Source organism: Hyaloscypha bicolor (genome assembly GCF_002865645.1).
Source record: "Hyaloscypha bicolor E unplaced genomic scaffold K444scaffold_117, whole genome shotgun sequence".
Classification (NCBI taxonomy): Eukaryota; Fungi; Ascomycota; class Leotiomycetes; order Helotiales; family Hyaloscyphaceae; genus Hyaloscypha; species Hyaloscypha bicolor.
In genome coordinates, this window is record NW_020194619.1 from 2,597,378 (window position 1) to 2,613,715 (window position 16,338).

The window sequence follows — 16,338 nt, forward strand, 5'->3', positions numbered from 1 at the left end:
TCTATAATAATAAACTAATTATCTATGAGGGGCACACGTAATAGTATATGGACAGGTATTAGATATCATAGATCTAGTTTCCTATTTTGGGTAAAGCTTGCATAAGATCGCATTTCCTAATTAAGTAAAGGGCTTCGCACGCTTGGCTAAGCACTAGGGAATATATAGGGAGACGCTTCTAGCTTTGGAAAGGGGCATCAATTAGTCTTTTGTTAGAATCAACTCTTGGAAATCAGTTACACTTGCAAGCGTCACTCTAAAGCTTACTTACCTTGACTACTTGTACATCACCCTGCTATTGTGTGCCTCACAGCTTGGTAAGCTGCGGCCCAGGCCGCCGCTAGGCGGCCGTAGCCCTAATGCGGTAAAGCGCGCTCCCGATAGGGCTAGCGCTATCACGTGTCTAGTCACGTGCTCCATTAATTAAATTAATCAGATTAGATTATGATTAGAATATGATTAATGGTAAATTTCCTTGATTAGATTAGATTAATGCCCATTAATCTAATCTAATCTAATCTAATCATTTGACACACTGAGTGGAATCTATAGTTAAACAGTATTCGAGACGCGGGCAAAGTTAAATGATGAGTACGGTCTGTAAATCTGCCGTTCGAAACACTTCCCCTTTTGAATCTACAGAGCGTAGACTACCCGAGATTATCAGAGCACCAATTCGCTCGAAACAATTGTGGAATCCAGGGGACTTCTTCAAAACAAGGGATATCAGGTAGTCTGTATTACCTTCTTGTATAAGACTCATGCGAAGACAGAAGACCGAGGTCATGGGGCTCGTCTGACTGGGACCTTCATGATCCAGAAGGTAGTCCGTTTTCATAGCCAATCGCGTGTTTGGGAAAGATACGTAGTGCACGATACTTTCTGTGTCGTTGTGTATCTCTACCTCGCGTTCAAGTATACCCTTCGCTACTAGACCGGATATCTTGAGAGATCCGTGAGCGATCGATCCGAACTCGTCGATCGCTGACCAGCTGACTTCACATTTTTCGATCATGCTGAAATGTTTATAAGGTAATCGTTCTTCGAAACTATCCTCTTCCACGACGGAAAAGAGGATCTCGTCCCAATAACTGGGCCACGTCTCCACGCTCGCCAAGACCATGTTGGAGCATTTCGAGGATAAGGTCTTGGTTTCTTATACTTCGATGTCGTACGAATTGTCCAGAGTAGATCGTCGTTAAGTGTATCTTCCCAAAGCCCGGCCAGGTATCTCGACTTCCTCACATCAGCCATTTCTTTAGCCAAGCCTCCGATAGCAGGCAATCGATCTTTTGATTTCGTTAATAGAAGTGCCCCATATGAGCAGATCATAGTACGCCACAAGCGTGCGCCCTGGTATTGGATCTCGGCTTGGTATTGCTTCTCGTAATCTTCACCATAGAGTCCGAGTATATTGGCGTACTCAATTTTAACCAAAGACCTCGGGGATACGCCAGTTGAACCGTGAAATTGGATGGATCCACATTCACACTGGATGGCTGATCTGCATTCGAAAAAGATTTCGTACTGGCCAAAGTGGAGAACACGAGGCGAGAGCATGCGCTCTTGATAGACCCATGCTCTGGTCAGGAGAGGATGGTACGCCATAGTCGAATGCCCCGAAGCCTTAGGCGTGGTCTCGATCTCATCCAGCATGGTAGAGTCGGTTGAGCCAACTACCTCAATGTGATGATCGATCCGTTCTCGGAAGCAAAGAAAGTAGTCTTCCCCATCTGGAGTCTTGCCGAAGACCTCAAAATCTTCTGTGCGCGAGAAAAGACCGCCATGACCGTTGGCAGAACGCGTTGCGGCGATCGTCAAATAACTATTTCTGTATACGGAAGCCATTGTAGCCGATTCAGTCTCCCAATCTCTGGAATCATCTTGAACGATGCAAAGAGAATCTATCCAAATGTATTTGAAGCCGAGTGTCCTGGTTAAGGAAATGGCATCCCGAAAAGTGTTCGACAATTCTTCCCAGGCTATACTCCTTTTGCGTTCTTCAAATGTCGACTTGGTAGTTGTAATGATTTCAGAGTGCCCCCAGCAGTGGCTGAGACAGATGTAAGTGCCATTTGCCCCTTTCGGTTCAACCAGCTTCACAGTCCTGTCCTCGAGGCCAACGTCTACCACTCGTGTTGGAAGATACGAACCCTTGGAAGAGCCACATAAACCTTCAGGTGGGTGGTGGGTGGTGATGCATTCTCCGATCCAAGCCTTAATGGCAGCTAATGCTATCGTAGAATCGGTCCGGGGCGACGTTCTCCTTGAGACGGGTATGTAGTCCCATGAATCTGGAATGGGACAATCATCGCTCTCGGAAGCAAATAGTTCAACTTCAAAACGTCGCCCATCTGCCAACAGAAAGACTATTTCCTTGCCCGCATCATCTTCATCCACTGTGTCAGTAGAACGTGGATAGAAGAATGTGAGGCTTCCGTGAAGTATATCCGACTCTTTGATCCCGTGCTGATCAAAGCACCCGCGGCACCCAGATTCAAGGATGCTGCAGCAGTAACATGACTTTGCCGAAGCCTGCATCTCATCCCACGTGAATCTGGGGACGATGTGGCTTCGGTTTCCATGTCGTTTCTGGGATTCTGTTGAGCTCCCAATTTTCCATCTGCCCTGGAACCTGTTGCAAATGACGCATACCATCTTCGAGGACTAAGTTTCAACGTCTGAGGGATCGCTACAAGGCCGAGACTTGAGGTACTCGTAGTCGCAAAGAGTCTACGGCGATTAGAAGAAAGAGGAACTCTCTAGAGGATCCTGCTCGATGCATGAATCTTAGCTGCGGCCTGACCAATCAGGTGGACCTAGGATGGGCAAAAGGACCAAACGCAAGGTGCATGCAGGAGGAGTAATGCAAACTTTTCGAGTCGGATATCCAGAGCAGCGTGTCGTTAATTCGTGTGAAAAGAAAGGGATGGAAGAAAGCAGCGAACGCAAACTGTAGGATGACGCGCGATCCTCATACTCTGCCAAGGCGGCGCGCCTCGTGCACACACCTTACCCAATGCGAGAACGCGGGTTCCTGGTGCAGGCTTGCCGTTTGGTTATTTACTAAAATTAGAAAATAACTAAAAAATTATATTTTTGTAATTTAAAACTCTAGTAAAGCTAGAATTAGGGTATAAAATTAAGGCTATATATTATAATAATATCTTAAAATATAAGTTTTTAGGGGCTTTATTACTAAATAATTATAGTATATAATTTAAATATATTACTATTTATATTCTTAAATAAAATAAAGTTATTAAATATTTAAATTAGAGTTTAATATTAATAACTAGAGTTATATTATTAAATATTAAGCTTTTTATATAATTCTAGAAAAAAGCTATAATTATAATCTATTATTTACGAAATTAGATATTAATAGACTCTAATAGAAATATTTCTAAAAAGGCCTATAATAGGAAATATTCTAATATTAAATATTTTAGAATATATAAATATAATATATATATATATATATATTTAAAGAAACTTATTTAAAAAAAAAATATAGCTATTAAGGCCTATTTTATAAACTATATATTTATATTAAAATAATATAAGCTATATAAGCCTAAATAGGAAAAAAATGAGTAATTAAAATAGAACTAAAATAAAGAGATTATAAAAAAGGAAATAATTTTATTTAATTCTATAAAACTTATTAGAAAATAGCTTAAAGCTTTTATAATTATAAGGGTTTTAAAAATATATATAACTTTCTAGCTTTTATTTCTTTATTACTTGACTTTTAATAAAGTATTTCAAGTAAATATAAGGGCTTTAAATTCCGATTTAGGAAATATTAATTTAAGAAATACTAATTTCTATAATTAAAAAAAACTTTTAATTATAAGGCCTTTAAAATATTATATAAATATAGTAATTATAAAGTATTTAATTCTAAAAACTTATATAAAAGCTATAAATAATTTTATTAATAAAGTTTATTAAAAATAATTAATTAATAAAAAATTTACTAAATTATAAGTTTTTAATATTTAGAAACTAGTATTATTATTTTCTAGAAAAAAAGCTATAAATTATAAATATATTTATAAATTTAATTAATTAATATAAAGCTTAGCTAGTAAGCTAAATATTAGTTTACTAGTAATATATAGTACTATTATATAGTTATAGAATACTATTTATATAAGATTAGTAAAGTTATTATTTAGAAGTAGGAATTATAGTATTATAGTATTAATATATAATTCCTAAATCTACTAAGCCTAAAGAAATCTAGTTTACTAGTCGAGTTACTAATAGGATATAAGGTTACATAACTATATCCCGTATTTCATATCCCATTACTTATATCTCATTACTTATATCTCGTATCCCGTATCCCGTAACTATATATATAATTCCTAAAGAAATAGCTATATTAATACTAGAAACTCTCTAAAAATACGAAAAATAGTATCTCTCTCTAATTATATATAAATTCCCTAATCCGGCCTAGTACCAGATTTCCCAAATGCTCTATATATCTATATTACTTCTAAGGTTTTGGTTATATACTAAAGGCTATTGCTTTATATATAACTTCTCCTCTTATAATATCCTTTTATTTCATATATCTATTTCCTGCCCTATTTATACTTAATCTATTTCTCTATATCTAATTATATGATATTTATATTAACTAGATACTTGAGGGTATTTATTAGCTTTAATTTTATTATAGAATTAGCAGAATTCAATTCTTCCTTAATCTATTTAACTTCTGTAATCTCTCGTTATTTATATATCTAGTAAAGGCATATTATAGTAATTATTAGATACTTTTCTCGAGTAGTTCCCAATTTAATAAGGCATTTATATAATGACTTCGAATCCGTATAGACTACTAGTAGTAGTTTCATTTCTAGTATTTTATTAATTATAGATTTAACTAAAGTACTTATATTAAAGCCGTAAGCTATATTATAGAGTTCCGAAGCTAGAATACTTCTAGTAGCTTTCTTGTATTTAATAGAGAACTAGTAAATAATATTAGTATATCTAGTTCTATTTACTAGAACTAGAATATATCTGATTTGAGAGAAGAGATCTCTATTATTTATAAATAAAGTATTCGTAAAAATAATTAAATATAAGAACTTCTTTACTAGCTTTATAAATCTCAGTCCTCTAGTAGTATTCTTAATTTGCTATTAAATGCGCTTATTAAGTACCTTTATATTAGTTTCCGAGAATTTAATAGCTTAAATAGTAATTAATAAATTATATAAAGCTTCTAGTTAATAAACTAATATAATATATATTTCTCTAGTATATTAGGTAATATATTAGTCCTTAATAGAAAGATCTTAATAAATAGTACCCCTATTACTTATAGTAATAATATTTTTTATAGAAATAATTTAGAGGTTTTTATACTAGTATTCTTATATAAGAGTAATTCTAGTAGTATTTATATAGATAATACCTTTATTAAACTTGAGATTATAGTTAATAGTAAGGTATTTATACTTCTTAGTCAAGAACTTAGCCTTATAAAGCTTTAGTTACTTTGCCTTTATAAAATTATTAGTTTAAAGACTAATAATTCCGAAGGGTTACTTGCTATAGAGGAAGCAAGGGTTATAAGTTAATTATTTTATAGAAAGCTTATTAATATAATAGGAATAGTAAGTCTTAAACTAGTAGTTTCTAGCTTCCGGTATACTATATAGTAATTTTATAACCTTTAGAACCGAATTATTATTTAGATTTAGCTCTTTAGTAAGCTTATAAGGTAAGTTAATATAAAAATTATAATTAAATAAGGTTATTAATTAGATATAAGCTTACGAGATATTATATAAATATAACTCCGTAATATTTATTATTATAGTAGTAATACTAAAAATAATTCTCTAGCTAATATATTAAATAGTAAGTAATTATATTAATACTATATATTTCTTACTATTATTATAAGTCTAAATAACTAGTCTTGACTTCTTAAGCTCTCTTTCTATATTCTTATTCTTGATCTTATTAATAAACCGGAAGTTAAAGATATATATTTCCTTTAGTATCTGAGATCTGGAAATAACCTCAAATATATTCTTTTCTAGAAGGCTAATAACTTTAACTTAATAAAAGTTCTTATATATGTTATTATCCTATAGGAATACCGTAATATCCGGATTCTTATAAGGGCATTCTTTACTATACTTTAGTAAAATAGCAGAAATAGCAAGAGGAATTATACTTATATTACCTTTGGCTTTATTACGGAATTCGGAAATAGATTCAGGTTCGGAACTATTAGTAATAACCTTAATATCCCCTATATAAAAGGGCTTTATAGAGATTAAATAGAAGGTAGTATTACTATATAATAGAGCTAGTATATAGTTCTTTCCGTTAATAGCTACTAGCTTATATAGCCTATCCCAACTATTAGGTTAACTAGTATTTCCTTTATATTATATGAGAATATCCGAATTTAAGAAAGATTTATAGATATTAGTAATATTAGAACTATTTCGGATATTTAGGGTATTTGTAATTTAGTATCTAGCTCAAAGCTTCTGAATTTCTATTATTACTTTCTTAAGTATTATTAATTACTATAATATAATTAGTAATAGAATATTATATTCGGTTATTTAAGGTAAAGTACTATAAACCAAAAGAATTAGAATAATACTATTAGATCTAGCGGAATTATTAATAGCCTTAAAGGCTATTTAAAATATAGTATCCTTATTAATTCTATTAATTTTGGCTATAATAATAAGATAAATATATTAAATCGGGCTATAGTAGTATTCTATAATTTTAATAGAATTATAAGCTTCTACGGAAATAATTTTAATCTTAGTTCCTATAGTATTTGCAAGCTAAGTAAACTTCTTATTAGTAAACTGCTTTCTAATATCTATTATAATCTAATTGGGAAGGCCTAAATAAATATTAATCTAATATTATTTTAGGGTATCCCAAGTATATAATATACTAATATTTTAAAGCTATTAGCTAGCTTAATATTAAGTACTTTTATTAATAATATAAAATATAGGCTTACTAGAAATATAGAAAATATTAATAATAATAGAGTAATTAAAGCTAATATTATCTCTTAGATTAAACTTGAATTATTCTAGTAATTATTCGAATTTCTGGTATTACTTATAATATTTTATAAGATACTTAAGGGCTTCTATATTAATATTATAGCCTGCTTATTCTAGTATATTTCGGAACTTACTAATAAATAAATAACTAAAATAATAGTATAGATATTATAATTTGACCTCTATAAGAAAGTAAGGATTATAAGTAAAAGATTTAGAAATAAAGCTTTATAAAATAATATTTTAAAGTAAAAAAGAGTATCTAAAATATTATATTATAGGTATAAAGCATTTATTAGAAGTAATAAGATAATTAGTAAGATTATTAAAATAGACCTCTAGCTTATTTATATTAGCTAAGCTAAATAGAAATAGAATCTTTATAGATATAATATAGAATTATACTTACCTAATTAGTATTCTTACTATTATAGATCTAATAAAGGATATAGATCTAATACTAAACTAGATATTAACTTAATCTTTAGTAGTTTTATTAAATTAGATATTATTATTAGTCTACTATAAAGCTTGGAATTAGTTAGAACTAGTAATTAAGAATCTAGAGGCTCTAGTATTAATTATAATTCTATAAAAGTAATAAGTATTATATTTTAATATACTATTAACTATAAATATCTGGGTATCTTTTATTTATTTAATAGGCTTTAAGGTATGGTTTTTGCCTATTATCTAATATATAAGAGAAAGAAATATAAGGTTATTTATAAGGGTATTAGTTATAGAAATGGCAGGAATAGGGGCTATAGAAGTAGCTAGAAAGCTCTTAATAGAAGTAAAATAGGAATTAGAATAATATTTCTTTTCTTTATTTATTTCTGCTAATAAGGCTTTAAAAATATTATTTACTAGTTTATTCTTATTATTCTTTTTTTCTTTAAATTTAGTAATATACTATATATAAATATTACTAAAGTATTTATTAAAGTTATAAGTATTTCGAAATCTAAATTAGTAAATATTTCTATTCTTAAATTAAGCCTTCTTAGCCTCTTATTTCTCTAGTATATACTTCTATAAATAGTATTCGGGTCTCTTATATATAAAATATGATTTCGGGATATAATTATTATAATTATAGGACTTGAAATAGTTATTACGGGTTCCGAAATTATAGCTAGATTCGTATTAATAATTTCCGAACGGGTGGTAGTTTAGAGAGTTTTAAGAATAGTATTATTAATTAGTAAAAAGAATCTTAGTATTAATCTATTATTTCTTCTTATAAGTAATAATAAATAATTAGAGCTTATTAATAAGTTAGCTAAGATTAGAAAGAGAATCCGAGATTATATATTAGTATACTAGTATATTTTAATAAGAGATAATAATCTTATTATATAGGAATTCGGTATTTTATAAGATAAATACTAGTCTATATTATAATTTATATAGGTTATTAATTAGTAATTAGACAAGCTCAAATATTGTCTTTTTAGGGTATTAAGCTATTATAGTTACTATTATAATAGTATTTCATTTATTTAAGTTTTAATATTAGAAACCAGAGTACTTATAGAAGCTATAAATATTTATATAGGCCTCTTTATATATATATTAAGAGAGCTAGTTATTATAAAAGTAATCTTATACTAGTTCCTTTAATATAGTAGGGAAAGCTCTTACTAATACCTCTTATAGAAGCTTTATATATTAGTAGATATTAAGGAAAATAGTAAGTTTTTAATTAAAACTACTATTAGTTCTATTATATTTCTATATTTTAATATATATCTTTATTATTTCTCTAATTAGCTTTATAGTAAAAGGGCTAGCTAAAGGGCTATTTAGAGATAATAAAGGTAATAGAAGTAGTAGAAATCTATTATTACTAGCTCTTTATAGTCCGGTACTAGTAAAAGTAATTATAAGTAATAAAGAAATATAAGTAATAATTAGTTTAGTTTATTAATTTCTTATAATACTATTATTAAGGGATATATATAATAAGGTAATAGGGCCCGTATTAAGGTCTAGTCTAGTAGTAATAATATTAGCTATAATTCAGGTATATTACTTTTCTTCCTAAATAATATTAACTAAGAACTATATAATAGCAAGTTCCTTATTATTTTATTTAATATAAATACTACTATATTATAAAGTAGCTTATAATTTATATAGTATATATTAATCTAAATAATTAAATACTTTAAAGTCGAAATTACTAAAATCTTCTTTAAATAATTCCCAGAGATTAATATTAGTTGACTTCTCTATCTTATACTAGAATAGTTTAGTATTAAGATAGTTTAGGACTTCCTTATTATTATAAGTAATTAGGTTAATACTATCTTTCTATTTTTTTTACTTATATATATCTATTTTATAGTTCTACTATACTAAATCCCTAGGGCTAAGCTTTTCTTAATATATATATGATTTATAATAAAAGAGGTTTAAAGATAAGGTAGTTTATAATAAGTTTATAGAAAGAGTTCGGTAATAAAGATATTTAGATACCTAGTTCAGATACTAGATATCTAGTTTAGATACCTGGTTAAGATACTAGATACCTGATTTAGATACCTGGTTGAGATACTAGATACCAGATACCTAGTTAAGATACTAGATACCCCAGATATCTAGGGATATTAAGGGTATTAAAGTAAATATTTTGCCCTTAAATATTTCATCTATAATAAGAAATTTAGGAAGTGAAATATTATAATTCCGGGAGGATCTAAAGCTTAAAGAACTTGATTTTAATAGTAAAATCAAAGTAGTAATTAAAGAGCTTTAAGAATATATATAGGATATATATTCCGGAGAAAATATTCTATAGATATGGGTATTATATAAGTAAAAAAGATAGGTTCTAAGAAAGTAGTCTTGGGGCCAAAAGAAGTTAGTTTTAAAGAATAATAAATAGTTAAATAGCTAATTACTTATTAATTAGTAAGAACTAGAGTTTTTTCCTTTAGGCTACCAGATACTTTATAGAGTTAATAAGTAATTCCCCTCTTTAATAAAATAATTATTAGTTCTTGACAAGAGCTAGCTATTTTCTTCTTTAGGCTACCGGATATTTTATAGAGTTAATAAGTAATTCCTTTCTTTAATATAGACTAGTTCAATTTTACTATAAGCTACTAGATATTTCTTTAGCTTAAAAGATTCTATTCTCTAATCTATAAGTACTAACTAATTAGTATTAGTTTACTAGTAATATATAATACTATTATATAGTTATAAAATACTATTTATATAAGGTTAGTAAAGTTATTATTTAGAAGTAGAGATTATAGTATTATAGTATTAATATATAATTCCTAAATCCGCTAAGCCTAAAAGAGTCTAGTTTACTAGTCGAGTTATTAATAGAATATAAGGTTATATAACTATATCCCGTATTTCATATTCTATTACTTATATCTTATTACCTATATCCCGTATCCCGTATCCCGTAACTATATATGTAATTCCTAAAGAAATAGCTATATTAATACTAAAGCTTTAGTTAGATTTCAAAAAACGATTTTCTAAAAACTTTTAATTCTATTATTAGAATTAAAAGCCTAAGAATTTTACTAGTTTTAGAAATATATTAAATTAATATAACTAATATATATTTATATTTTATATTTTATATTAAAATATATATATATAAGTTTTTTAAATTCTAAAATATATTAAAGCTATATAAAACTTAAAACTTTTAGTTTTAGCTTCTATTTTAATAAATTAAATATCTTTATTATTATAGATTATAATATAATTATAAAACTTTATATAAATAATATATTAGTTTTAAGTTATAATTTATAAGCTATTTAAAAAATTATTAATAAAATAGCTTTTTTATAAGAAATTAAAAATTTAGAAAATATAGCTCTAATTCTAGATATTTAAATATATAGAAATTATATTAAATATATTTTATATCTTAATTAAAATAAATATATTACGGGCCTTATAAAGAAATTTAGACTAGAAAAAGCTAAGCCTATAAATCTTTTTATAAATAATTAGAATACTTTAATTATAGAATAACTAAAAGAAAAATTAATTAATTAAAGCTTATATTAAAAAACTATAGGCTATATTATATAGGTTTTAAAAGACTTTTATTCTAATATTATTTATATAATTAAATAGCTCAGCTAATATTATAATAAATCTATTATATAATATTAAAATATTATATTAAAAATATTTTATTATTTAAAAAATACTATAAATTATAATATTTTATATAATATTAGAAAAGCTAAAAGCCCTAAGCTTTAAGGCTTTAGTAATATAAATTATGTAAATAATATAATAAATAAATACTTATATTTATTTAATAAAAAACCTATTATATAAATCTTTATTATATAATATTATATAGCTATTTTTATTATTTAATAAAAATATATTAGCTTATTAAAGGCTAGTAAATAAAGCTAGTTTCTTGAAAGTAAAGCTATTATTTTATATTAAAAAGAAAATAATTATTAATTATTTTTATTTATAATTTGGTTTTATAAAAAAGAAAAAAGATTTAATCTTATTAAGGCCTAATTAAGCTATATTAAAGAAAGAAAATAATAGTTGCTTTTATTTATAATTCGCTTCTATAGAAAAGAAAAATACTACTTTTTACTAATTATTAAATAACTAGTTATTTAATTATTTAATTATTCTATAAAACTATCTTCTTTATAAAAAATTACTCTTCTTATAACTACCTAAATACCTGGGACTCTTGAGCTTTAATACTATTAAATTCTTTTAGAATCTCAATATTTTATTCTTTAAATTTTATTTCCTAAATTTCTTATTATAAACGAAATTTTTATCTTAAATATAATAACTTCTATTTACCTATCTTATAAATCTATTCTTCTTATAAATTACTATATTTTAAACTAGATATAAACTTATAAAATATATAATAACGGAATCTATTATAGTAAATAATTTCTTTATTAGATCTATTTAATTTAATTATTTTATATTTATAGGAACTAATAATTTTAAAGAAATAATAATAAAATAGAAATATAGAATTAACCTAAATACTATTATAATATATAAGATATCTATATTTTTAAATATTAAGTTATTTTAATATATTCTTTATAAAATAATTAATAATAATCTTTAGAAGCTATTTAGATATAATTTTAAGAATTTTATTTATTAAAGAAACTTTAATAAATTTAAACTTCCGGAAATACTATACTTATATAAGGTTCTTTAATATAGTAATATATATATATAATAGTATACTAGTATTCTTATTATTATAACTATTCTATTTTCTATTATTAAGGAAAATATATAATATATCTAAATAAATAAGAATCTATTAATAGCTAGACTAGATTTTATTAAGGAACTAATTCTATTAGGCTTTATTATTCTTATAAAAAACAAATATCTAGAACCTATTATTTTTAATATTTCTATATTATTATTATTATTTTCTTTTCTATATTTTATATTTCTATTAGATTTATATACTAATATAAAAGTATTAGAAATAAATAATATACTTTTACTAGCCTTATTACTACTATTATAACTATATCTAAATACTCTCTAATTATTTTCTTTATCTTTAATTATAAGACTTATTAGAAAAGTTATTAAGATTTATATTAAAGAATAAAAATATAATAAATCTAATAATAATTTTAATTATAAACTTATTATTTTCCTTAATATTTACTAATATATAAAGCTTCTATAAAAGGTACTAATACGAGCTTTTCCTATTATATTAAAGAAACTAGCTTAAAACTACTTTTATAGTAACTAGCTCTTTTAAGATATATATAAAAAAACTTATATTAATATTTATAGCTTTTTTAAAAATCTTAAATTTAAATATTAAAACTTAAATAAATAAAACACTATTATATTAGCTTTTATAATAGCTAAATTCCCGGAAAAGACAATATTTGAAATTACTTAACTATTAATTAATGAATTATATTAATTATAATATAGTTTTATATCTAATTTATAAAATATTGAATTTCTTTATAATAAAATTATTACTTTTTACTAAGATTCCCGGGCATATAAATATATAATTTCAGATCTTTTTATAAATCTCGGCTAATTTATTAATAAGCTCTAGTTATTTATTACTATATATAAAAGTAAATAATAAACTAATTCCGAAACTCTCTTTACTAATTAATAATACTATTTTTAGAATTCTCTAAATTATTATTCTTCCGGAAATTATTAATATAAATCTAGTTATAATTTTGGAACCCGTAATAACTATTCTAAATCCCGTAATTATAATAATTATATTCCGAAATTATATTTTATATATAAGAAATCCGAATATTATTTATAGAAATATATATTATAAAAATAAGAAGCTAAAAAGACTTAATTTAGAAATAGAAATATTTATTAGTTCAGATTTCGAAATACCTGTAATTTTAATAAATACTTTAGTAATATTAATATATAGTATATTATTAAAGCCAAAGATAAAAAGAGTAATAAGAATAATAAAAACAAATTAGTAAATAATACTTTTAAGGCTTTATTAGTAGAAATAAATAAAGAAAAGAAATATTACTCAGATTTCTATTTTATTTTAATTAAGAGCTTTTTAGCTACTTTTACTGCTTTTATTTTATTAATAATTATAGCTAATATTCTTATAAATAACCTTATTTCTTTTTTTTTATATACTAGATAATAAGTAAAAACTATGCTTTAGAATCTATTAAATTCTTAATAGAAAACACCTAGACTTTTATAATTAATAATATATTAAAATATAATACTTATTACTTTTATAGAATTATAATTAATACCGGAGCTTTTAGATATTTAATTACTAGTTCTAACTAATTCTAAGCTTTCTAGTAAATTAATAATAGTATTAAACTTAATAAAACTACTAAAAGCCAAATTAATATCTAGTTCAGTATTAGATTTATATTTTCTATTAGATCTATAATAGTAAATATACTAATTAGGTAAATATAATTTCATATTATATTTTTAAAGATTCTATTTTTACTTAGCTTAGCTAATATAAATAAACTAGAAATCTATTTTAATAATTTTATTAATTATTTTATTACTTTTACCGGAAACTATATACTTATAATATAATATTTCAGATATTCTTTTTTGCTTTAGAATACTATATTATAAAGTTTTATTTCCGAATTTTTTATTTATAACTCTTACTTTTTTATAGAAATCAAATTATAATATCTATATTATTAATTTAGCTATTTATTTATTAATAAACTCCGGAATATACTAGAATAAATAAGTTATAATATTAATATAAAAGCCCTTAAATACTTTATAAAGTATTATAAGTAATACTAGAAATATAGCTAATTATTTAAATAATTCAAGTTTAATCTAAGAAATAATATTAGCTTTAATTATTCTATTATTATTAATATTTTCTATATTTCTAATAAACCTATACTTTATATTATTAATAAAGGTATTTAATATTAAGCCGGCTAATAGTTCCAGAATATTAGTATAATATATATTTGAAATATATTTAAATAATACTAGATTAATAACTATTTAGGCTCTTTTAATTAGATTATAGTAAATACCAGAAAATAGTTTACTAATAAGAAGTTTATTTAGCTTGCGAATATTATAGGAATTAAGGTTAAGATTATTTCTATAAAGGCTTATAATTATATTAGAATTATAAAATATTATTATAGCCCGATTTAATATATTTATCTTATTATTATAGCTAAAATTAATGGAATTAATAAGGATACTATATTTCAAATAGCTTTTAAGGCTATTAATAATTCTATAGAACCTAATAGTATTATTTTAATTCTTTTAGTTTATAGTATTTTATTTTAAATAACTAAATATAATATTCTATTATTTATTATATTATAATAATTAGTAATATTTAAGAAAGTAATAATAGAAATTTAGAAGCTTTAAGCTAGATATTAAATTACAAATACTTTAAATACCTGAAATAGTTCTAGTATTACTAATATCTATAAACTATTTCTGAATTTGAATATTTTTATTTAATATAAAGGAAATATTAGTTAATCTAATAATTAGAATAGATTATATAAGCTAGTAGCTATTAATAGAAAGAACTATATACTAGCTCTATTATATAGTAATACTATTTTCTATTTAATCTTTATAAAGCCCTTTTATATAAGAGATATTAAGATTATTACTAATAGCCCCGAACCTGAACCCGAATCTAATAATAAAACTAAAAATAATACAAGTATAATTCCTTCTATTATTCTTACTATTTCACTAAAATATAATAAAGAATATTATAGTACGGCAGGCTATACTTTCCAAAAATCGTATTGTTTTAGCGGTTTTAAGGTTTTAGTTATATAATAAAGACTATAGCCTTTTATATATAACTTGCAGAAATTATATAAGAAAGCTGGTTTTTCTATAGTTCTAGAGAATAATCCCTCTTAAATATTTAATTAATTGAGTTTTTATATACTATATACTATTTATACTTTACTATTTACGCTTTTGATTTATTATTTTACTATTAAGTCACGTTTTATACTCTAGTATACTTTATATAAGTTTTTGTCTTATTATAGTTTCCCTTTTATAATATTCTTATAAGACTCCGGATATTATAGTATTTCTATAGAATAACGAATTATATAAGGATTTCTATTAAGTTAAAATTACTAGCCTTTTAGAAAAAGATATATTTGAGGTTATTTCTAGATCTCAGATATTAAAAGAGATATATATTTTTAATTCCCGGTTTATTAATAAGATTAAGAATAAAAATATAAAGAAAAAGCTTAAGAAATCGAGACTAATTATTTAAGCCTATAATAATAATAAAAAATATATAATATTAATATAATTACTTATTATTTAATATATTAGCCAGAGAATTATTTTTAATATTATTATTATAATAATAAATACTATAAAATTATATTTATATAATATCTTATAAGCTTATATCTAATTAATAACTTTACTTAATTATAATTTCTATATTAATTTACTTTATAAATTTACTAGAAAGCTAAATCTAAAAAACAATTCTATTTTAAAGATTATAAAACTACTATATAATATACTAGAAGCTAGAAACTACTAATTTAAAACTTATTATTTCTATTATATTAATAAGCTTTTTATAGAATAATTAACTTATGATTCTTGTCTTTTCTATAATAAGTAATTTTTCGGAATTATTAATCTTTAAACTAATAATTTTATAAAAGCAAAATAACTAAAGCTCTAAAAGGCTAAGTTTTTAGCT

The 16,338-nt window shown here is 24.3% G+C and overlaps 1 protein-coding gene across 1 annotated transcript; it reads right to left on the reverse strand.

The window, feature by feature from the left end:
- Positions 1–636: 636 nt before the first annotated feature.
- On the reverse strand, positions 637–2,658 carry K444DRAFT_665774 (HET-domain-containing protein; the record flags this gene model as incomplete). The annotated part of the gene is made up of 3 exons (XM_024887113.1): positions 637–650; positions 745–1,091; positions 1,163–2,658. The coding sequence occupies 3 exons, from the start codon at positions 2,656–2,658 to the stop codon at positions 637–639; spliced, it is 1,857 nt and encodes a 618-aa protein (XP_024734329.1).
- Positions 2,659–16,338: the final 13,680 nt, after the last annotated feature.